The 24,559-nt window shown below is 46.7% G+C and overlaps 1 protein-coding gene across 4 annotated transcripts; it reads left to right on the plus strand.

Moving 5' to 3' along the window:
- The first annotated feature begins 7,440 nt into the window (after positions 1–7,440).
- CIPC (CLOCK interacting pacemaker) lies at positions 7,441–24,081 on the plus strand. 4 transcript variants are annotated; one of them, XM_069595209.1, is made up of 7 exons: positions 8,203–8,316; positions 9,716–9,840; positions 11,868–11,918; positions 12,316–12,428; positions 13,470–13,657; positions 17,660–17,829; positions 20,606–24,081. In XM_069595209.1, the coding sequence occupies exons 5-7, from the start codon at positions 13,522–13,524 to the stop codon at positions 21,497–21,499; spliced, it is 1,200 nt and encodes a 399-aa protein (XP_069451310.1). In that variant the 5' UTR covers positions 8,203–8,316; positions 9,716–9,840; positions 11,868–11,918; positions 12,316–12,428; positions 13,470–13,521; the 3' UTR covers positions 21,500–24,081. The 4 variants fall into 4 exon arrangements, with proteins under 4 accessions (XP_069451307.1, XP_069451310.1, XP_069451311.1 ...); XM_069595207.1 differs by lacking the exons at positions 8,203–8,316; positions 9,716–9,840 and having other exon boundaries at positions 11,733–11,918; XM_069595206.1 differs by lacking the exons at positions 9,716–9,840; positions 11,868–11,918; positions 12,316–12,428 and having other exon boundaries at positions 7,441–8,210.
- The last annotated feature ends 478 nt before the right edge of the window (positions 24,082–24,559 follow it).

Consider the following 24,559-nt stretch of genomic DNA (forward strand, 5'->3'; position numbering starts at 1 on the left):
TAGGCTGCAACATGGATGATACAGATTAGAGAAGTCAAGGATTTCCCAACATCAAAGGGTGTTAAAAGGGACCCTGCTCCAGGCCCATTTTGAAAGGTAAGCAGAGAGGCCTCCGTTTGTCTGCCGACCTTCCGGATCTTGAACTGACTCTCTGTTCCCGACCCCCACCCTCTTCCCGAGTTCACTGGCCTTCTGTCCACGTTCAGCATCTTTATTACCGCACTTACAGACACTGAGCTGTGAACCCCTCAGGGGCGGAGACTGTGTCCTAGTCTTTAATGTGTCCTTGGACCCTCGGGAGGTACAACACACACAGTGAATGTTGGTTGGTCTGATCCCAAGTGAAAAGGTGCTTGGAAACAGGAGGCTACATCAGGGCTCCTTAGAGCAGTAGGCGTTCACACATCTGAGCTTCACCTGGGGAATGGGCCACCAAGAGCTATAGAAGCCGCCAAGAGGATGCAATGAGGAAGCATCAGGAAAACATCTCCATAGTGCCGGGTCACATACGGTCCCATCCTCCCCTCTGTCCCCTTCCTGGCGTCCCCTTCTGCCTGACGTTGGGTCTGGAAGCAAAGGTCAGGTGCTCTATGTGAAGACGGGTCTGAGTGAGTTCTCACAAACTCGGCAGCAGAGATGAGCAAACTGCAGGTCCCGCCTGGGATGTGGAACGCAAGTTGGTTCACAAAACATGGGGGTGGGGGGACATTTCTGGTGTCAGAACACAGCTACCCATGGAAGCTACCGCCTTCATCTGTGGATCCAAGTCCACTCAGAAGGGGCGGCCAGTGAGTGTGTGCCGGGCTGGGCACCAGGGCTGCAGCTGACAGATCTTTCACTCCATGGCCTGGGAGCTTCCTGGGGAAGAAAAGATGCCAAATCAATACCCCAGGAGAATCAACTCCAGGGAACGAGGCTAGTCAAACCCCGGGTGCTCTCTAGTCATGGTCTACCCGATGGGAAAGACCTCACTCAAGGGTCAAGCTCAAAGACTCCTTAATGCAAGATCTGGAACATGCCAAAGTCCCTCCTTAAGTGGAGGGAGGCTGATGGCACTGTAGACAAAGAAAAGCAAGTGGCTCCTTATAACAGAAATGTGTAAACTAGAGGTGGGAGCGCACTGTGAACGCCTCAGCAGCAATCACACAGGAAGATGGCGGTGCAGACAGAGGGCAGCACCGTCCTCCTGACAACACTGGTGGGGTCAGACTCCAAAAGAGCTGGTTAAAAGCTGCTAATTACTGAGATTCCAGTAAGAGCTCTGTCTTAAAAGTGATTTCAAACTGATTGCAGCTTTTTGAACTGATTGTAGCTGTAAGCTATAAACGAAGGAATCTAAATAAAAGGGAAAAATCCTTTGATCAAACACTAAGGAACTCTTCCAAATAACAATACCTTCCTTTTACATATCCATCTCAGCTGTCTCACATGTGTAAACAAATGATTTATATACATCGATTAAATGTACACATTCCCCGAGACAAGGACCATACCTGTTCATCCTTATAACTCCTGACAGTGTTTAGCATAGTAGCTGGCACATGGAAGATGTTTACTGAATTGAATTTAATTGATGCAATTGCTGCATTAATGATTTAATCAGGTTGTTGTCATTTCTGACAATAACAGGCTGCTTTAAAATGAATACGAAATTTCTGTACTGTAGAGCAGTACAGAAGTCCATTTTAATAGCCTCAAATCCAGGAAAACATGACCTATTTTTTCCAGAAGCCCAAAAGAGATATGCAAACAGACATTCGCGAAAGGCAAAGTCAACCACTCTACATTCTACCACAGAGACCATGTTGATTGTGCTGTGTGAGTTGCCAGGCAACCACTTGGTAATTCCCCATGTAATACAGATGAACCTGTCATCTGCTCTCTTGGCTATATGTGACATGAGGAGACAATAGCTAAAGGACGGCCAAGAACACCTACACCTGGATGCCACCATCTCTCCCGAAATGTGACGACACTGGGGAAAGTCCCCAGGCCCTGTCAGAAAGTGCTGGAGGGAGACTTTCATTTAACCATTAGCATAAGACAGCCAGTGAATTTTCTTGGATTTGCCCTGTGGGTAAGTCCTGTGGGTGATCCTGTTATCCCTGTCCACAAAGCAGGGGACCAAAAGCCCTGAAATTCTGCATGTGGATGCTGTCAATTCAATAAGGGCTCCAGATCAGTGGATCCCATGTCTCCAGCTAGGATGAAATTTTACTGAATAAAAGAAGCCTTTAAGTCTTAACAGGGACACTCAACATCTCAAAGAAACCCAAGTTCTGGGTGAATAAACCATACTCTTTTAGATCAGAAAAGAATGCTCTCAGTAATTTCTTTGCAATGATTTCCCAGACATTTTAGGCAAATGAGCTGCCTTACTCCACTGTAGGTACAGACATCCTAGTCTTTAAAATAGACTGAAAAATCCAATAAAGCTTTGCAGAATGCATAAGGAATGTCAGAAAGCGTCTCTGACATTAAGAAAAGGACTTAAATTTAAATGCCACTTCAGATTTGGGAGTCGAAGAGTACTCATCTTTTTCATATGAATTTCAAAAGGACCGCTCCCTCAAATTAAAAAAAAAAAAAAAGGATATCTGTCCACTCCCTGTTCCCACGAATATGATATTAATGTTTAAGTCTTTTTAGGAAATTACTTGTTTTTGTCTCTAGTTTGTGATTTAAGATCTTGGACCCTGGGATCAGGTAATCAGTTGGAGATAAAATCAACCAGGTAGTTCTGATGAACAACTGGGCAAGGCTTGAACCCAACATCTTGTGCCACCCTGATTTATCCAGCCTGTTGACATGCTGACTGACGCCAAGCTGGCCCACCCACGTGGAGTGAAGACCTCAGCCTTCACCAGCCCGGCCTATCTGGTGCTGGAAAGGGGAGTCCTGCTGGGGAAGTTCTGGGGCATTTCTGCATCTGCAAACGGAAGCCATGACATTCGTCATCTCTGACTACCAGGCTTTACACGGTGCTTCGTGGGATTCCAAATAAGTCAGCCACGAGCCAAATCGAAAGTGAGGGAGGAGGATTCAAGGGCACTTTTGAGCAAATGCACAACCTCCAAAGACTGGGGATGGGGTAAGGTGAGGCAGCACGAGCAACAGAGGTTCTGGAATTTCTTTGCTAGAATCACAAGTGTGGAGCAAAACCTGTGGGCAGCTACTTTCACTCCAGCTTCTCAATAGGACACATATAGTCATGTGCAAAAGGCCTGGAGGTGGGAGAGAGTGGAGCAACAAAATAAAATAAAAGGGCATGTCCATTCAACCCTTGCACCAGGAGCCCTGGAAACCCCTCACCATTCTGGTTGGCGGGGACTTCCTTCTCTGAAGTCCAGTCAGTGATATGGAAGCCCACTGTCAACTTTTCAGGAACCTGGGGTCCCCCGATGTCAAGTTGGTTGAATGCTTACTATGGAGAACCTGTTTTGCAGGAGAGAAATATTCAGTATAATCCCTACCCTGAAAGAGCTTAGACTCAGTGGGGGAGATGGGTACCCAATAAATTACAATACAAACCAGTTTAGATCAACCCACAAGACACAGCAAGTGTTCAATTTCAAGAGTAATTGATGTCTACGTGGAGGCTGCCTCTGATCTTGGGCTCTCTAGCCAGCTTCCTATTACGGGAGGGTCAGGTTCCACAGCTCTGTCTGGCTTTCTGCTGTGCTGGCCTGTATTTCTTGTCTTTGGTGACCCCATGGTGGGGAACTCAGTTGTGATTGGAAAGCTGTTTACAGAAGGGAGGGAAGATACAAGGCCAAGGAGAACTTCTAAAGTCAAATGGGTCTACACAAAGGGACAACTGAACAGCTTTCAGAGTCATCCAGAGAAAAAGTTGTGAGTTTAAATCACAGACTTCATCTTCAGTGAGGGGAGATGACTCTTTAGAAACCTTTCCACCGGGAAGATTCTAGATAGGGGATAAAACAAGCAAAAGGCAGCTGCTGAGTGGTTTGGAAAGATGTGTGGGTTGAAATCAGCATATACCCTGTCACACACAAGAAATATCTCTGCCATGTGCAGAGTGAAAGAAAGGATCAGCTGGAGGTGTTTTCTGCAGACTTTGCCTTTACAGTGCCCAGTCTCCACTCCTGGCATCCTTTCTCACAAGTGCTTGGACCTGGTGCCTTCAGCTCCGCTCCCCACTGGTCTGCTCAGCACAGTGGGAAAGGGCGTGGTAGCACCATTTCCACCAAACATGCAGCCTAGCAGAGCGGCCAGAAGCAAGGACTCAGAATCCGATTCCTGCTCCACTGCTTACCACCCATGAACTTGGCAAGTGACATGGCCTCTTGACCTTAGTCTCCTCCTCTGTAAAACGAGAAGAACGATACCACAACCATGTCACAGGACTGTGCGAGGATTAAAGGAGTAAATCTGGGCAAGTCACTTGGGACAGCGTCTGGAAATAGCACTCTGTGTCACTTATGATGAGAGAATTTGTCTTGGGTTCTACAGCAGCTGCAGGTTGAACACTTATACTGGAGGAAGCTTTGTGGGAGGGGTTTCCACTGTCCCTGAAATCAAACCCATGCCTAGTATACTGACACCCTGACTGTAACCCAAACCTCCTTTTATTGTCTCTGTTCTTCCAGATAGCCCTAAAAATATGAGCTGAGAACTAACCTGGCTGGTGGGGGCTTAGGCACTTGATTCCTGAGGAAAAATGGAATACGCATCTGCTATTGCTCATCTCTGCCTCTGCCAGTCTGGAACCTGCTGATTCCCATCCCCACACACAGGCTGGAACATCCCCCTCCTCTCCGCTCACTGACCCATGGTGCTGGGACTCTGGGGGCACACACATAACCGCCATTCCATCAAATCCTCTAAAAAAACTGTGAAGCGGTCAGCAGTAATGCTGAATGCCAGATTCAGGATATCTGTTACAGATGGCCAAACTGAGGTTCAAGGGGAAAAAAAAAAGATGGTTCTCGAGTGTTGTTTCAAGAACTAATGCCAGTCCTTGTGGTGATGTTTTCACTGCTCCTCAACAAAACTGGAAAAATAAGAATAGCAATGAGTTTTCATAAAGCAGAAATTATTCAATTTTTGACATATGAGATTATGGCCTATCTTCTTTCCTGTGTCTTATGTGAGGGAAGATGTTGAAATGCCCCATCCTTTGTAAAATGGTATCAATAGGAGCTGGGATTTGAAATTAGATCTTTTGAATACTTTCACTGCTATTATACTATTTAATTGATTTTAAATAACTTTAATTTTAAATTCAACTTCATTAAAGTAAGTATTAAAGAATTACTTATATTGCAAATTATATACTAGATTGGATACTTGAAAGTATCTTCAAACAAAACTCAGCACAAAGTTAACTCTTCACGGCACACTGTGTAGGACTGAAAACTCAAATCCTCGCGTGGTCTGGGAGAAGGCTGAGCAGAGGTGCAGTTCCTGACCTCCAATGTGCGGCAGGCACTCTGTGAGGGAAGAAAGGAAAAGAAGCCTTTTTGCAAACCCCTAAGTGTAGCATTTCAAGGAGCAGGTCTCCCCCTGCTGGCAGTGGTGGTGGCAGAATGAGTCTTAACCCAGGACTGGTACTGAGGACTCAAACTGGAAAGGATTCCACAGCAAGAAGAGATGGTGCTTGGAAAACCACTCTCCATCACAGAACCCTGAGTGTGATGACAAAGATGAAAAGAACTCACGGCACTTTGATAGGAAACTGTCATCAGAGGATGCTGATTTGCAAACCCTGGTGAATCAGCAAAGAAAGAAAAAATTTTACATTGGTTAGGCTCTATAAAAGATTCATTATCCATTTTCATGAATTGGTTATTCTATGTATCTAATTATATACAATAGAACCATACAGTAGCTCAATTAAAATTATCCCTATCAGTAAGTTAGTCAGATTCATTTGGTTCCACTACCAAATCTGTTTTTGAAGTTCAAATGACTGATACAGCATGGTCATTAGACAGGTGAAACCAGGGAAGTAGGACTTTTTTGCGCTTGTGGAGGATTAAAATAATCTTCACACCTTTGCTTATTTCAGCCTTTCTCTTTTGACTGGTACGCACTCTGCTCTCAGCCACTTCCATTGCTGGATATCCTACTTTTACCTGACCTTCTTAAAGCTTTACCTCCTGGTCTCTTTCTCAGTCAACAGCAGAAAACAAGCAGATTATTTTTCCTTTGATTTTATTAGATTTTGTTCAGAATCCACTGGCAATTCTCTCTCTCACACAACTTATTAAAACATTTCTGTATTTCTTGTATCAGATTCTAAGGTATTTGAGGGCAGACACTGTTTTATTCTGCCTCAAGAAGAGGCAGTATGGCCTAATGGTTTAGATCCAGGGCTTAGGAGCTCTGTCATCATGGACAAAAGCTTCAGTGCTTTCATCTAAAAAATGGAAACATTAATAAACAGCGACCTCATCAACTTGTACAGACATCAGTAAGAGAATGGGCTTCACTGGTGGCTTAGATGGCAAAGAATCCGCCTGCGATGCACAAGACCAGGGTTCAGTCCCTGGGTGGGGAAGATCCCCTGGAGAAGGAAATGGCTACCCACTCCAGTATTCTGGCCTGGGAATCCCATGAACAAAGGAGTCTGACAGCTACAGTCCATGGAGTCACAGAGAAGTCAGACACAACTCAGTGACAGAACTCTCTCTCACACACACACACACACGTAAGAGAATACATACAAAGCTGCCTGGCTCTTCATTACTTGATAATTGTTAACAGTCCTTCCATCACCTAAACAAAAGCCATATATGCTGCAGGGACTCAATTATTTGTTGGTAGAGTTTATGCTAATAAATACATTTACGTCTGGTAATGTATTAGCATTATCTGTGTCTGGAGGACTAATGGGATTACCTATGACTCTGCAAGGCTTAGATTACCAACAGAGGGCGAATTTCCCCTACCCATCTTCTAGATCCAACGCTAACTTTCCAGGATGCTGGTAATCAATGCGCTGCACAACCAAGTAACCATTAGCTACACGTGGTTGCTGAGGACTTGAAATGTGCACAGCCTGAATGAAAAAAGAAACCCCACTTTTTCATTTCATTTAATCAGTTTCAGTACCCCCTTGTGATTAGTGGCTATCCTACTGGACACGGCAGCTGCAGAACTTGCCTCTACCGGTGGCAATCTTCAAATTCATCTGTGTCCCCTTTTCCAACTGTAAAATAACTTTTCCTAATTTAGGAGGTAACCGTCACTGATTCAATGCATCGCAACTTCAACTGATCGCAACCCCCCCCCTTTTTTTTTGTTGTTTAGCTCATAACACGTTGTTCGTGGTGACACTTCAAGAACTGGCCTGAGAAACAGGATCCATTTGAACCTCAACATTTCGGCCAGTCGCACAATGAGTCATACATCAAATGACATGAAATCACCCATCAAAAAATACTGATTGCGTCCCTGCCACGTGAAGCACTGTCTGGAGGTAAGGAAGGCAAACCGAAGCCGCGACAGGCTCGGCAACAAGATGAGCAGTGCTGGGGGCGGTGGGGGCGCAGTCCGGGCAAGCCTCCTTCGGGCCGAGACCAGGCGAAGCTGCCCAGCTGCTTCCGCTCGGGCCTGAGGGCAAGTCAGCCTATGGCTCGTCCCGGTCCCCAACGCCGACGGCGGCTCGGGGTACAAACCGAGAGAGCGGTCTCCTCGGGCTGACTTCCATCCACGCCCTCAGAAGAATCACGCCTCCGGCCTTGTCTGCTAGAAGCCTACCCGCCCCGGGTTCTCCAGACCCCGCCTCAGAACCGCGCCCACGCCCGCTCCACAGCAGCTCCTATAGCAAAAGGTCCCCGTACAAAATGGCGGTTCGGTCTGAGGAACTACTAACCATAGAGATGGCCGCCTTCCGCGGAGAGAGCGCCGACCTCTGAGGGGACGCCCGCCCCCCGTTCCCTGAGGACGAAGTGCCGGCGTCGTCTTCCGGCTGAGACTGGAAGAGCGGGCGCCTCCAAGGGCCCTTCTAGGAGAACAGCGAGCAGTCTCGGTGGTGCCGGGTCATCCGAGCCGCGTCACGTGACTGGCGAAAACCGTCGCGGAGGCGGCGGGGAGCGGGGAGGAGAAATGGGCGGGCGGCCGAGAGGGGGGATTGCTTGAGACGCGACGACGACGACGACGAGGTTGTCATGGAGCCGCGGGGCCGGGCTCGCGCATGCGCCGCCGTACCCACGGCGCTTGTGGAGCTGCGACCCCGGTCCTAGGTGAGCGACGGAGGGCTGCGGTGACAGGGGAAAGGGGTTTGGTTGAGGAGCCGGCGGAGAGGAAGCGGGCGCAAGGAAGAGGAGGAAGGAACAGGAAAGACGGAGAGTGGGCACTTTCGGGGTGCCGAGGGCCAGATGGTGGGAGCTGGGGGTGATGGAGCAAGGGGTGATGCTCCCTGCTCCGTTTAGTCGGTTGGTTTTGTTGCGAGGGTCAGAACCGCGTGGGAGAGGAGGTCACGGGTGAGGAGAGGTCTGTGTGTGGGGACCAAGTAGCGCTGGTAACCCTGTGAGGGTCCTGCCCGCCCCCCGACCCGGTTTGGGGTTGTGGGGTGGGGGCGCGGGTGGGTAGCGCCCAGTTCTGAACCCGGGGCACAGGTGTGCTGTCTTTTTCCAGAGACTCGCTGTCACCCACTTTGCTGGTACTTTTCCCCCCCTCGGGTGACCAGCTTGTACCAGGCGTGGTGCCAGGGGGTGGGGAGGTGGCCGAGAAGGTGGCCAGTGCCAAGGACGGAGTGAGTGGTTGACGGTGGGTGGGTTCAGGGGACCTCCGAGCCATCCAGGCCCCAGGGCACCGGGCCGCAGCCAGGCTCCGTGTGATTGCCCAAGTCCTGGCAGTACTGCATGGCCTGGGCGTTTGCCCTGGCAGGTTGGTGGCATGCCAGTCACAGCACAGTCCAAGGGTCTGCCCAGTTCTGCCCTGCTGAGCCGGCAGGCTGGTGGGTGCCTGGAGGGCGCTCCTGCTGTCTGGCACAGATGTATCGTGGGCTGGTGCGAATGGGGAGGGGTGGTGTGCACTGTTAACTGCGAACTCTTCTCCAGGCAGGAGGGTTTGAGGAAGTTCGCTAGTCTCATCTAATCGTTGAAAGAGCAAAATGAGTAAGCCATACATACCTGGTTCCAAACAGAGGACATTTGTATGGAATCCGGGTTCAGGATCTTTGACCAGAATTTACAGTCAAATCGAAGCGTGCAAATGGTTGTGAAAGGGAAGAGGAGTATTAGAGGTGTAGGTAGATGGTTGTTTTTTTTTTCTCCTTTGTTAAAACCCACAGACATTCCCCCCAGATTGGTATCTCTGAAAATGCAGACCAAGAGAAAATGACTTCAGAGGAAAGCCTAGTAATGCATTTATAATTCCAACTGGGATTACTCATGGCTTCGGGGTGGTAAAGTCTTAATTTTCTCTGGCCGTGTATCTTTATTGTATTTAAGCCTCTGCTTGGGCTTTCACCTCACACCTCTGTCTGTGCATGCCTGTTATACACGTGACACATTTTAAAGGGAACTTGAGCTCTCAGGAAAGTTGCCAAGTTGTCTATTACAGAGGGATCTGCAAGCAGCTTTTCAGATCCTTCCCTTGTGTACCTTGGGCCTCCTTTTTATCAGAAGCCTGAATCTCCATAGAGATTGTGGATTAGACCAACCTTTAGTTTGGCTGCTGGATTTAAAGGTAAAATGAGGGGTGGCTTAAAATGACGCGTGGATGAAATACCTGTTTCCTGCAGGAGACCAGACCTAGACATTAAATCTTGAGGTGACCAGGAAATGCAGACTCCTGACTTTCAAGCTGTTCAGGTGTTTTGGTGACAGCTAAGCTGTTAGACCTGTCCTGAGACTCGGCAGGACAGAGGTTTGTTGGAATTTATTATTCTGTGAGTATACCCCACACATGAATTGTTAGGGGCTGAGGTTGCAGAGGTGAAAACTCAACCCTTGAGGTTGAAGAGATGAACAGATAATTAGACTCTAATGTAAGAAGTGCATAAATAGAAGAACCAAGTGCTGTGCCTTGCTTGTTAGAATTTTTTGTCTTACGCCTATTGATGTAAACCTCTAGATACATTGGTTTACTTTCTGTTGTGAGTTTTAGTGTATACTGCTCTCTCTGGGAACCTTTTGGACCTTGTGTTACATGTGCGCTTATAAGAGGCCTTTTTCAGGTCAATTCAAGCTTAGCTCGGAGTCCTTCTAATGCAGAGTTAGGCTCATGAGGATCTGAGATGTGGGTAAGACAGTTGTCGTGGTTTCCAGTCTGTGCCAGGAGTCAGAGATCGTGCAGTGGGTATGAGCTTGGTAACCCATCTTCAACCCCTGGTCAGTTTATGAGCATCTGACCTTATTGTAAAATGATACCGACCAGGAACATAATCTTCTTGAAGTTTTCAGACTTTGCTATCAGCGTGGCCCTGGGTTTGACGGCACCATCTCTCTGGTCGGGGGCCCCGTCTGTGCTGTGTATGAACGGGTCTGTTGTTCGCTGGCTAACTGACATCTTCAGCGCCACTCCCGGGAGGGAAGCGCCTCTCTCAGAGGAAAGGTTGGATGGCACGTAGCCCTTTGTTCTGATGCCCACTTGAACTTCTCCTGGACACTGAGACTGCTGAAAGAGAATTTTACTTAGGACAGAGGCTTTCATGTTTTTAGCACTTCCACATCGAAAGCAGTCACTTTATTATTCTGAAGTAGATTATGCAGTCTCTAATTGCCACCAGTTGCCCAGAATCTAAAATTTTTACATCTGTTCTCCTTTTAATGTCCACATTTTAGCATTTTGACCCCACAATCAGTATTGTCCTGAAAATTCTCAGACGAGCTGGATAAATTCCTGTGTATTTTCTGTAGCTCCATTGACTGCAGCTTAATAGCAGTAGCCCGACCTTGTTCCTTGTCTTGTTGCAAGGATTGTGGAAGAAATTGGGATGCTTTATCTCAAATGCCTGTAAAATAATCCATTTCATAAGATAACGTGAAACTTTGTCAAGTTCTGAATTAGCTGCAACTGCCATGAGCTACCTTCCCAATCTAAATCAGTAGCAGGGTCAGGCTTGAATTTAGTCTGATGGCCCATCCACCAGGGAGAGCTGCTGCCGTTTTTGAAGAAGCCCTCTGTTCAGTTTCAGACAGCAGTGTACATTTGTTGGGTTTCATACAAAAGGATCCAGATTTAATTAGAGAACAGTTTTGCATTTTATTTTGCTTTTTAAACTGACTGGTCCATGCTGTCAGACTTCTTTGCTGTCCAATGGAGAGGCATGCACACACGTGGCGTGCCATGAGAGGTGTGACAGGGCCTGCGGTGTGGGAGACCCGGGTTCGATCCCTGGGTTGGGAAGATCCCCTAGAGAAGGAAATGGCAACCCACTCCAGTATTCTTGCCTGGAGAATCCCATGGACAGAGGAGCCTGGTGGGCTACAGTCCATGGGATCACAGGAGTCAGACACGACTTAGCGCTGTCTTTTTTTTAACAAGAGGTGTGACAGGGCTGTTTCCTTTCATGCACATGGTACTAAGTGTGCTCCATCAAAGAGTGCTCAGGGTGACGTGGCCTGAGTGGGGAAGCCACTCACCTTGAATGAGTTAGGTATGGTACAGGCTGATTTTTACTGGGAATTGTGTTTAATTCAGTCTCATTCTGATCAGTGTGCATTCCCTTTAGTCCACTTACACTGTATGCAAAAGAGCAAGAGAGCTGTTCAAGGATGCCTGTAAGCATCCTTGGCTTCTATTTAATTTATTTCCAGTCCCTCCTCTGCTTCTGGAGTGGTTGATGTTCTTCACTAGATCCTGTATTGGCAGAAACGTTCACACTCGGCATTTTCAGGGTGTCTTCAGATACGCAGCTGTCTGACAGGGGCCCCATGTTTCTCTCTACTTAGAAGGACGAACAGATGGAGTCGAAAATGAATCGTGAATAAGAATGCCTCCAGGTATAGCTTAAACGTACTACCTCGGTCCATTTTGTCATGACAAAACACCACAGACCGTGTAGCTTATAAACCACAGAAATTTATTTCTCCCAGTTCTGGAAGCTGAAAGTCCAAGCTTAGGGTGCCAGCATGGTCGAGGGACAGCCCTCTTTTGGGTCACAGACTTCTCACTGACTGTGGTGCAAGGGGCTGGGGACCTCTCTAGAGCCTAAGGCACTCATCCCATGAGGTGAAGCTCTCATTACCTAAGCCCCACCTCCTAACACCATCATCTTGGGGGATTAAGATTCCATATATGAATTCTGGGGGGACACAGACGTTCAGATTGGAGCACTCGTCCAGTTGCGTTGTTATTGCTGTTTTACCTGTTGGTCCGGTGTTCTCTTTATCCCTGCAGTATCCTTGTGTTCTGACTGTGCCGCCTTTCCAGCTGCCATCCCTTGGCTGTTCAGAAAAGAAAGTGAAAGTGTTCGTCGCTGAAGCGTGTGTCCGACTCTTTGCAACCCTGTGGTCTGTAACCCGCCAGGCTCCTCTATTCATGAGATTCTCCAGGCCAGAATATTGGAGTGGGTTGCCATTCCCTTCTCCAGGGGATCTTCCCGACCTGGGGATCAAACCTAGGTCTCCTGCATTGGAGGCAGATTCCGTAGCATCTGAGGCACCATGGAAGCCCTGACTGTTCAGAGGGCCCTGTTAAAATATCCTGAAAGGGCTCATTGGTCTCACAGTTTGCGCTGTTAACCTAGTTCTGGATCTGCTTTGAACTAGCTGTGTGTTACTGGGTCAAATCTAGGCGTCTCTCAGGAAGAGGGGGAGCAGGTCTGTCTGATTCGCTCTGTACCCGCCACTAGCACCATGCCCAGCTCACAACAGGCACTCAGGAAGTATTTTTAAATGACTGAATATAACTTATCTGAGCCTCAACTTCCTTCTCTGTAAAATGGGATAACAACTGAGAAGGATGTTTTGAGGCTCAAATGAGATAATCTTAACATCAATAATGTTACGGGTGTTTGTGGATCAAAGCACTGTGTATCTGGTTTTCTGTGCACATAGACGCACTTTCTAAGCCAGAATGTGGCATGCATATATAAGGAGTTGTTTTTTGATCTGTTCACTACCTCCTCTAATTTGATAAACTACACTCGGGGAGGTGGCAGAAAGTCTCGGGCCTGCGGAGGTATCCTGGGAAGCAGGCCTGGTCCGAGGTGGGCATCCCCTCTCCTCTCTTCTTCTCCCTCAGGGAGCATTCCAGAGAGCTAATCAAATGTGCCTTTGTTAGCAGTTTACAAAGCTTCCACTGAATGGTCTGTGTGCTTTGCATTTGTAATGGAATTAGAGGGCAGGGAGAGGACAGTGAGCCTGCCTTTGGATGGAAACCATTCTCCTGCTGAGTAAACGTGTAGCCTTTGTCTGCTGAGACCTCTGAGAAAGTGCCGGCTGAGGACGTGGGCGAGGCCCGTGTCCTTTGCCCCGACTTTACTCACTGCTGGTTCACCTGTCCTAGCTCTCCAGGCAGTGACTTCTTACGTAACTGTTGTTTTTTCACAGGGCAGTCCAGATGAAAAGAGTACTGATGTGTCCCCTCGCAGCCCAGTAAAACATGGAGAGGAAGAACCCGTCCAGAGAGGGCTCTCGAAGGCTGTCAGCCAAACCAAGCAAGGGCTCAGAGATGAAAAAGGCGTCTCGTCAGCTCGGCCTGGCAGCTGCTGAGTCAGACAAGGACTCTGGATTTTCAGGTTAAAATTACCTTATCCTTTCTACACTGTAGTGAATGATTTGCCTGAAAAATGTCCTCCGTAAAACTCATTTGTGTGATAATGATGGGAAGGTTTCACCCACAGGAGAAATGAATGGCTCTCTGGTCTCTTAAAATGGTAGTTCTGTTGCCACATGGCAGGGTATTCATCAGAGTCACAGTGGGGTTAGTTCTGAAGGAACGGTTTGATGTCTTTTTTCAGCTCAGACTCTCAACTTCAAATCTTACGTGTTTCCCCACTGTGGGAAGTGGTTATGGGAGAAAAGATATAAAATACTCATAATTCTGTTGTCTTTCTTCCTTTCTCACAGGAATAGTTATATTGCAGTTAAACTGCATTCCAATAATCACATTGGAAAAAAAACTGCATGTTGTCACCACATAGAACAAATTAAACAAAGGTAGTGGGGTCGCACAGAGTCGGACACGACTGAAGCGACTTAGCAGCAGCAGCAGCAGTGTATAATTTGTTAAGATATCTTTTTTCTAAGACAGTATTTTGTTATGTATAAAAACATTTCCTCCTGATAGCCCATCCCTGCCAGTGTTTGCTCTTTGTGTTTGGTCTGTGAGTCTCCTGGCCCCATTCCAAACCTGAGTACCTATTAGAGACGAGAAAGCAGGACAATTTTCCTTACTATTTTTTCTGAAAGAACTAGCTGCATACCCAGTAAATCTTTTAATTTTGTGCTGAGGCTTTTTTTAATCTCCAGGTCTGAGAGAAGTGGCTTAAATACGGCTTGAGTGGCGACATTTTTGGCCCAGGGGATGCAGAGAGGTGATGCCAGGGGATTCGGCCTGGGCCGGCATCCCGAGTGCGGAGCCCTCTCCTGGAGGAAGATTTCTATTTTTCAGCCCACAGAGACTAATCAGTCCATCTTGTCGATTTATGAATTTATAGTGAGAAATGCAGCTCTTAGGAACCCTGAACTCTCTCACCCTTAGATTTGTAAATTTTGAAGCTGCAGGGGAAGCCAGGTTATCAATAGGTTGTTGATCTGAGAGGAGCAGAGCACCAGGTCAGGGATTAGAATAAGTACAGTTCAGGAAAGTTAGGGCCAGCGTCTAGCTCTTTGGGTTTTTCTTCTCAATTTTTTCCCATTGTTTCTCAAGCTTGCCTCATCATAAGGCCTTTCTGAGGCATTTGTTTAAAAACACCAGGCCCCTCTCCTGGAGATTGTGACATCGAGGGTCTGCGGGGAGGGCTTGGAGTGTGGGTTTCCTATTTTTACAAGTGTCTCTGGTGATGCCTGTGATCAAACAGGTTTGGGAAACTTTGCAAGCCTGCTGCTGTTGCTGCTGCTGCTAAGTCGCTTCAGTCGTGTCCGGCTCTGTGTGACCCCATAGACAGCAGCCCACCAGGCTCCCCCATCCCTGGGATTCTCTAGGCAAGAACACTGGAGTGGTGCCATTTCCTTCTCCAGTGCATGAAAGTGAAAAGTGAAAGTGAAGTCCCTCAGTCGTGTCCGACTCTTCGCGACCCCATGGACTGCAGGCTCCTCCGTCCATGGGATTTTCCAGGCAAGAGTACTGGAGTGGGGTGCCATTGCCTTCTCTGTCTTAATATCATATTGGTTTTTTTTTTTTTAATATCATGAAGGTAATATATGCTCATTGTAGAAGCTTAGAAGTTTAGGTATATGCAGAGAAGAAAATAAATATTAACCGTAATCCCACCTCCTGTTATTCTCAGTACTGTGGCCATTTTGGTACTTCCTCTGACAACTTCAGCTCCATCAGGCCAGCTGTTTTGTAGCATGTTGCACAGTCTGGGTAGTTTTTCTGAAAGTTTCCTATTCTCAATGCAGCAGTGCCTTAAGAAGTTTTGTGCTGTTCAGACATAAGGCAGTCTTAAAAATACTCAGACTCATATGCCCCAGAAGGTGGTCCCAGTGAAGGCCTCCAGCCACTTCTGGGCCAGGTGCCAATGGTGTCATCCCTGCTGGAGTTATCCTTTCAGTTCCTTGGGATGTGATGTAATTGGCAGTTATTAATTAGCTACAGTCTGTATTTAGATTTTTCGCATTGTCTCAGTAGTGTCCTTTATAACTGTTAGTCTTTTTTGTATATTTGCTTGTTGTGGGTGCAGAACTCAGTTGAAGGTTGTGCATTTCATTTCATTGTCCTGTCTTTTCGCTCTTAGTCTAGAACAGTTCCCTTGTCTTCCCTTTCTTTTTTTTTCGTGAAATTGACATCTTTAAATGAGTTAGGCCTGTTGTTTTGTACGATGTTTCACACTGGACTTCTCTGGTAGCTTCCCCAGTATTAGAAACAGAATAAACGTTTTTAAAATAGAAAACTAAATTTTTGATGTTACATCCTCTCATTGCAACACATGAGGTGACTCCTAGGTTTGTCTTATTCTTGGTGATGCTCTGATTAAGGGAGTAATTGTAGACCAGATTTCTTTATTATGAAAGCCCTCCTTTCTCTCTGTAATTAATAAGCAGAGTATGGGATGGTACTTTAAGATTGTGTGACTCTCCTGTTTGCCAACAACCTCTTGACCAGTGGTTTTTGCATCCACTGATGATGCTTACCTAAACCAGTTATTAAACTTGTGGTTTGAAAAATGGTGATCTAATTCTATTATTCCTTTACATGTTATTAGCTGTTGATCTTCTTTAAGGAAACACTTCTCGACCCCCTTTTTTGAGCATCACTGTGGATTCACGGAATTCTTTTCTGATTTGGTTTGTCAACCCATTATCCGTATTCTTTCTGATACCAGGTTGTCCCACATTGGGTCAGTGGGGGTCTCTTCTAGATGGCACCTGTGTCTTTGACGTGTCTCGCATTTGTGGTTGAGCGCTTCCTTGCTTTCTGGGACAGTAAGATGTCTAGGCTTCCCTGCCAAAGACATCAGCTATTTCTCCAAGGAGCCCTGGTTTCCTTTTCATGCAGAACGGCATTTGCGTAGAAAACAAGATACATGTACTAGGTACGTACTTTCCTTCTGAAGTTCTTTGTTTCTGGCCCAATAGCTCTTAACTAAAGGTGCACATCTGGATTACTTGTGCTTTGTGAAAGTACGTGTGCCTGGACACCAGCTAAATCAATTCCATAGATTGAGGGGAAGGCCCCAAGACCCATAATTTCTGAAACGCATCTCTGGAGAATCTGATTAAAGGCAAGTGTTGACAGTTGCACTCTTCTAAATTATAGTCACATTCCAATCTCGCCTCATCCAGACGACACTGAGATTTTTGACGAGCATCTAGGGTATTCCCAGCCTCCTTCCTGGCAGTCTCTTGGTTTACTCCAGCAAGGAACTAATTAAGTCCTTTCTTTATGGATGTCACGTAGAGCAACCTTCTTTTCTTGGCTGTGGAGAGAATCTTTCCATCACCCGTTGTACAGGATCCCCAGTAGGCACACTCAGCATGCATTCAGGACACTAACAAAGGAGGTGCTTAACTGGGTGCAAGAGGAAAACAAAGGAAGACATCGTAAGCCTCAGCTTGATGAACTTATCCAGGCTTTTACAATTAGGAAACTTAGGAGGCATCTGTTTTAGTTTCAGCGAAGTGGTAAGTCTTGGGGTTTTATTGTTACTTGTTTTTGTTGTTGTTATATCATATCATGTGGTGCCTAGAGCCTCTAAAGATCTTCATCTTTTCTCAGGTTCCATGCACACGCCTCTCCCTTTTCAACCACAGATTCTTAAAAGTAATAAGCTAACTTTGAAGCCTTTACCCACTTCTGTAGACTGGTGGTGGTTACTTTCACGTGAACCCTAATTGATGCTGGCTGTTGTCTATGAGAGAGTTAGAAGGAAGTAGTCCTAGTGCGGTGATCCTTAATCTCCTGGGGTGGGAGAGAGAATTATGCATCCCATTGAGAATCCCATGAAAGCTAGACATGCTGGAAGAAGTCTCAAAAGCATGGATCACAAATGTTCTATTCGATTTCAGGGCGTCTGTGGCTCCCCAGTAGGACTGGTTGGGAGCCTGAGTGAACTGACTGTTTCTCTGCCCAGCAGATGGGAGCTCAGAATGCCTGAGCTCGGCCGAGCAGATGGAGTCCGAGGACATGCTGAGCGCCTTAGGCTGGAGCCGAGAGGACAGGCCAAGGCCAAGCTCCAAGCCCGCGAATGGAGCCTTCCCGACACTGTCGCCCATGGTGGTCATGAAGAATGTGCTGGTCAAACAGGTGAGGAGGACCGCGCGCTCATCACTTCTTTGCACACTCGAGTTTCTGAGCTTCCTGTGTACAGAGTTTCTTTCTGCCAAGGAGGGGTTTGAGAGGCAGACGACCAGAAACCACACCAACACGTGCTGCTCTCCTGGGAAGAGGGTGCGGCCTTTTAGCTACTGACCTGGATTGAAAAAAGGAGTACAAGAGTCAGGACGTGTATTCTCATTTTCCAGACAGTAAGACTGCACCCCTCATTTGTCCAAAGGTGTCTGGAATATCTTAGTCATGTTTAAAGGAACCAAGCAGAAATGTCCTAACTTCATAGTACATCAGAGTTTAGGGTTGAAGCAAGAGGCTCTTTTTTTTAGTTTGAATTTCCCTGGGGACTTTGAGAAGTATTTGAGAAGTAGAGGCAATTTCCCTGTTTCTCACATTATATTCTGAGCATTTTCTTAGTAATCAGCCAGAGCTATGTCATTAGTGAAAAAGCAACTCTTTGGTATAGATATGACTCTACCAGCAGATTCCACACAGCATTGCCATAGAATTGAATAGTACCTTGTTTTAGGTTTTATTATATAACTATGCAAATTATGTGGTTATTATCTAGATGTGAAAGAAAAGATTTAGATAGAAAATCTAAGCTTAACCCCAGTGTTTGAGTCAGAGAACTCAGTCGTATGAACTTAGTTAAAAGAACATGTAACCTTATCCTGCTTTGCTCTGAAACAGACTAGTCCTCTCGTGGTTCTATTAATGAGGCTGTTTGAAGCTAGTGAAGTTTGCAATCTGGCTGTGTGTAGGTGACCTTCCCACCTTAGGTGGAAGAACATGGCTGTAGCCTGACAGGAAACCCTAATGTCTTAACTCTTACCTAGTTATTGCTGAGCAACTCAAACTGATTCTCAACAAGGCAACCTGGTGAGTTTGGAAAAAGAATTTGAAGACACTTGCTTTGACAAATCATATCTCAGCTGGAAGCACGTCTCTCCTCGCTGAGACGAGGAGATTTGAGAATAAAGATATGAAATGGAGCCCAGATGAGGTTGTTCAGGCCCCACCAGTGCTCCTCAGGACTCCTGCCTCCTGCTCTTTCCTCGCTGCCTTCCTCTCCGGCCCCCTTGCCACTCTTCCTTAGGCATCTGTGTTTTTTGTTGTGGGTGTTGTGGTAGTTCCGGAAGGCAGAGAACAGCCCAAAGTTGCTGGTGAGGAGGCGGGCCCAGCAGAGCCGTCGTCTTCAGGATAAAGACCCACTGGGAAGGCTTGATCAGAAGACAGGAAGCTTGGGGGCAGAATGACCTGATGGAGCGGTCTAGGAGTTTTGTGTTTTCACATATGCTAGAATTCCACCACATTCCAAATTTTAAAAATCTTTACTTATTATATAGTGTCTTAATTATTGCTTCTTGGTTTTAGGTATTTTTCTCTTGTGAGTCTGATTCCAGTTCTGTCAATGTCTTCTTACACACAAATTATTTCCTCACTGTGGACTTCAGTTACCTCAGCTTTAACATGAGGCCTGATGTGAAATGATTCTGAGATCCTGTGCAAGTCTAAAATCTTGTCTGGTATTCCCTTAGATGATTTCAACAAGAGTGGTAACCTTGTACAAATCTAATAATTGGGACAAACAGACTAAATCAGTGGGCATAACAGCAGCACTAGAAAGAGTAACCTTGGGAGAGCAATGAATTGGGTATTTTCTGGGTCTGTTTGCCTTGGAGGTCAACCCCTGTGGTGTGATTGGCGGAGGGAACAGCCTGAAGTTTTGCTTTTGGCTGAGCTGCACTGGGCTGATCTCTTCTTTGAAAGACTCCTGATTTCTGTATCTCCTCTGCTGGGGCAGTGTGGTTGCTGGGCCCAGCATTGCTTGCTTGTTATTGTAGCATCTCTCAGTATATTTGAATACCAGGAGGACTCCAGAATGGACTTTCCAGGTCATCCCACCCTTTGCACAGGAGATGAAATGTAGTTGAACTTGGTTAGGAGTTCCTAACCAGGTATCTAAGGAGTTGAAATGCATGCAAATCAGGTGCCCGTGTGGGAGCAGGGTCCATCACTTTCCGCAGATAAATCATGTGACTCCACCAAGGGGGAGAGCCTCTGTCAGGGCTCTCTCTGCCTGGCCTCACGTGTTTATGACTTTATTCTCAAGTCTCCTCATTTCAGTGAAGAGAGCTGTGCTTCCTAGCCGGGCTCAAAGACAGGAGAATACCGAGACAGCCATGTAAAGTCGCAGTGTGGAAGCATCAGGTGGCGGCTGTTGCTGCCTGGCAGAGCTTTGTGGTTTGGTGAGGGTCACTGCCATAGAAGCGGACCTGTGGCCTCCTGACAGTAGGGAACTTCTTAAAAAATATGTAACTTTTTAATCAAAAGTGGACTTCACGTAAGAGAGATTCCACAAGTAACTAAAGGAAGACTTGACTTTGGTGTAAAGTCACATTGTGGTATTGAGACAAGCACGATTTAATTTATGCCAGCAAATCGTACCATCCGTACTTTTATTGCCTCAGTTGTGACCTTGACTATGTCATTACTCCACCCACCTACGGTTTTCTTTTTCTTGAGTGACAGCACTTGAATAAAGATAGCCATTTCCTCCAGTTTTCCCTTAAGAGAGAAAATCTATGATATCAGACCCAAGTGAATATTGAAGCCACTTTCATCTCGAGTCTTATCAAGAAGGGCTGTCCTGTGTGTGGGAAGCTCTGTCCGTCCATCTGGGTATTTGCTTTGCCCCACAGACAGCCGCGGGTAACGAGCGGTTTGCCCTCTTTCCCTGTGTCTGCAGGGCAGCAGCTCCTCCCAGCTCCAGTCGTGGACTGTGCAGCCCTCCTTTGAAGTGATCTCTGCCCAGCCACAGCTCTTATTCCTTCATCCGCCCGTCCCGCCTCCTGTCAGCCCGTGTCACGCTGGTGAGAAAAAGTCGGACTCCAGGAACTACTTGCCCATTCTCAATTCTTACACCAAAATAGCCCCTCACCCTGGCAAAAGGGGCCCTTCCCGCAGCGCAGAAGAACGAGGAGACGGCGGCATGCAGAAGAAGGTCTGTACTGAGAGACTGGGGCCTGGCCTGTCTGCTCGCGAGCCAACCAAGACTGGTGCTGGCCCCCCACAGCCCCCGACCCCCGTGCCCCTTGGCGCCAAGCTTGCCGAGGACTCGGCTCTGCAGGGCGTGCCCTCCCTGGTGGCGGGTGGCAGTCCACAGACTCTGCAGCCAGTATCCAGCAGCCACGTGGCTAAAGCTCCCAGCCTGACCTTTGCCTCCCCTGCCAGCCCCGTCTGCGCGTCCGACAGTACCCTGCACGGGGTGGAGAGCAGCTCCCCGCTATCCCCGCCTGCGGCCAGTTACAGCTCCACTCTGTGGGCCGCCGAGCACTTCTGCCGCAGCCCAGATGGCTTTCCAGAGCAGCGGCAGAGCAAGCACAGGCGCTTTCAGAATACCCTGGTAGTCCTGCACAAATCCGGTTTGCTGGAGATCACTTTGAAAACCAAGGAGTTGATTCGTCAGAACCAGGCAACTCAGGTAGAACTCGACCAGCTCAAGGAGCAGACCCGGCTGTTCATAGAGGCCACTAAGAGCAGGGCTCCTCAGGCCTGGGCCAGGCTGCAGGCGTCTTTAACGTCAGGGTCGGGTCATGCCGGCAGTGACCTGGAAGCATTCTCTGAGCAGCCAGACATGTAACATCGAAGGCATATTTTCCTGTTACTTGAGTGCTTCTTTTTAACTCTTATACTGTTACCTATTCCTGTTTCCCAAAGCTTACATAAGATCTTTTCCTTTTAAACTCAGACTGTTCGTTGGTTCACTTACGAAGCCGCATGCCAGGACCTGGCTGCTGTCTTAACCTGTGGCCTATGCACAGTTTACCTGTGTCTCTGTTCCAGCGAGGACCTCAGGTTTGGGTGCCCTTGAGCCCCTCTTCCTCAGCCCGCAGGCAGTTTGATGGCTCATGGGGCAGAGTGTGAGAGGTGATCATGCGGGGCCCTGCTGGCTGTCACCCCCTGCCACCCCACTCACCAGCCGTGATCGAGGGTGCAGTGACGCAGACGAGTGCACAGAGCAGCACCCGTCGAGTCAGGGAGCAGGTGACATAGGAGCCCTTCATGGTTCTTCCCCTGAAGGCCTCAGTCACAGACGAAAATGTAAGAGGAGGGCGCTTGCCTTCCACAAGGCCCTGTGCCCTTTGGCAGAAACCTGAAATGCTTTGGCACAGATTGCTCTTCGGATGCAAGCACTTAATCACTTAAAGCTTTGTTTTTTTAAACTTGAAAGTCAAAGAGAAAGAGTAGCACTGTTCACTCTTACACTTTAATCATAAGCCAGATTTTTCTTAAACTGGTAGGCGAAATACTTCAGATTTGTAAAGTATAGAATGGATTTAGGACCATCTGGAGCTACAGTTGATGAATTGCATTTTTGACTCATAGAGTCTAAAGAAAGGAGAAACGGCTAGCATCTCTTGGTTAGGAGCTGGAAGATTCTAGTAATTTATGCCTTTTTTTCCTCTCTTCTTTTGAAACAATGCAACCTGTTTTATATGTGAAAATCTTAAAGACAGCTTCATGGTCTCCAGTTGTGTAATCCAAGTCAGCCCTCTGCGACCACTTTTTTCCCCTTCTTGTTTTTACAAAAGAAGAAAGAAAATAGTATTAAGCTTGATTAACTTTGAATTAAAATCATTGCAAGGTTATGACATACACGTCTACAAAAAATTGGAAAACATTCTTGTTATCCATTTTCTTTTCACATCCAGAGTTCTCATTTGTCTGATGTCACAGTGATGTGGAGCAGTCTTCCATGTTTCTTTTACGCATTGGATTTTGGCAGTAAAGCCAAAAAGGTATAGTGGGTTCTGTGAAGTCCATCTAGAAATAGAGTATTATGAGGACTTGCAGGTGTTACACACTTTTTCAGCTTCATTGTAAACCAGATTTCTAGGTTGTAAAGTTGTCAGTTTCTTATGCTCCCATTTAAAAATTTTCATTCTCTTGAAAATCTTAAGAAATCCTGTATGACCAACTTCATTTTTTCTGCAAGGAAAATGGTCTTGAAGTTCTTCCAAGGCTAGCAGCTCTTCATATAGTTTTAAAATTACAAGGCTTCGAATTGCCTGCATTTTGTTCTCAAATGCAGTTTAGAAATAAACTCCCTTAGACTCTCCTGATCAATGCAGAATAATTACCTGCCATGTGCTTTCCGGAAGAGTTTCAGAAATCGGAGCAAATAGGTCTTTAAGCAGGTTCAGCTGCTTTTAATATTTTTTCTCTTGGCCCACTCCCTTTGCCTCTCCTCCATCTGTGTGGTGCTACCGCAGCTCCGCTCTGCACACCATGCTAGGAAGCTTCCTTTTTGGCAGAATATGTTTGGCAGCAAAGCCATAGAAACAGGTGCATTCAGAACAGCCTGGGCACCAGGCATGAGTCTTACTGAGTCAAAAATCTGAACACACTTGCTGAGAACCAAATTTACGCCATCGGAAAACTCCCCTGTGGAGCCTGTACGCATCTTGGGCTCTTCTTCCTAGATGAAGGTTTGCACTTCCCTCCTGTCAAGCAAAAGACACTGAAAGCCATCACCAGTGCTCGTTGCTGAGTGGCAGGGAGAAGCAGCGCCCACCCCGGCTCCTCTCAGATCTTGTAACTTGGTGTGGTGAGTCCCTCTAGGCTGTTGGCATGGGTGTTCTTTCCCTAGTGGAGGAGTAAGCAGATGAAGCCAGGTAGAGACGCTGGTCCACCAAAGAGACATCCACTGGGGCTAGCAGACGTGTGGGGCCAGAAGCCAGATCGACAAGTGGAGGAACCTCAGAGTTGACCCGAAGGACCTGCGTTGGTTTCTCACAGCTGTAAGTAGTCACGGTCTTCTGATGCGTGACCTGATCTCATCTGCAGTTCTGTGACAAAGCTGTTGCTTTCTGAAAGCCGTTCTTAACTTACATCAACCCTTAAGTTTTGGCAAGATGGTGTTGGCAGTGTTGAAACACATCTAGAAAAAGCTGCTGATTCAATTGGTTATGGGAATGGAGTTTGGTGACATTTGTAATTTATTACACTCTCTTTGCTTTTATTGATTATAGTATTGTCTGACTTTGATTCTTTTGGCAGAACAGTAACTCTCGTGCATATATTGAAGTGTCTTTCCAGCTATGAATTCTTTACGGTAGAGGTTTCTTTACCAAATGTGAATTCTTTTGAGGAAGTATGAAGTTTTGGAGAAATTGACTGTGAAACGTCAGAGAAAAATAAAAGTCACTTACTTGAAAACTATTTGGCCTTTGGGCTTTATAACTGCTTAAAACATTGAAATCAAGAGTAAATGTTCGATTGATAAAGGTTTCATACGCATATACTCAAGGTATTTGGGGATGTTGAGATTAGACACTGAACTCGTGGAAATTCACTGTTCAGAACTTAAAGGCAATACAGGCACTCTTAAAATAAATGGGTGGTTTGACATTCTCTAGAGTCATGGAGGATTTATATTGGGCAGGTTGGGAGGAGAAAAGAGAATACAGTCCAATGATTTCTTCCATCTGATATGATACTTTCACAGATGGAATTTTTAAATGACAAAACCACTGTAGTTATCTACTGGGATAAACTAAAGCCACATTAAGTAAAGATCTTTCTACTACAGGGAGGTCCTTAACGAGTGCCTCTCCGTGCCTTTTTGTTCATGCTTCTCTGAGTTGATTCCTGAGGCTCTGCTTCTCCTCAAAATTCACCTATGGAGTCTCAGTGGGGA

This window comes from Ovis canadensis, chromosome 7, assembly GCF_042477335.2.
Source record: "Ovis canadensis isolate MfBH-ARS-UI-01 breed Bighorn chromosome 7, ARS-UI_OviCan_v2, whole genome shotgun sequence".
In the NCBI taxonomy this organism is placed as follows: domain Eukaryota; kingdom Metazoa; phylum Chordata; class Mammalia; order Artiodactyla; family Bovidae; genus Ovis; species Ovis canadensis.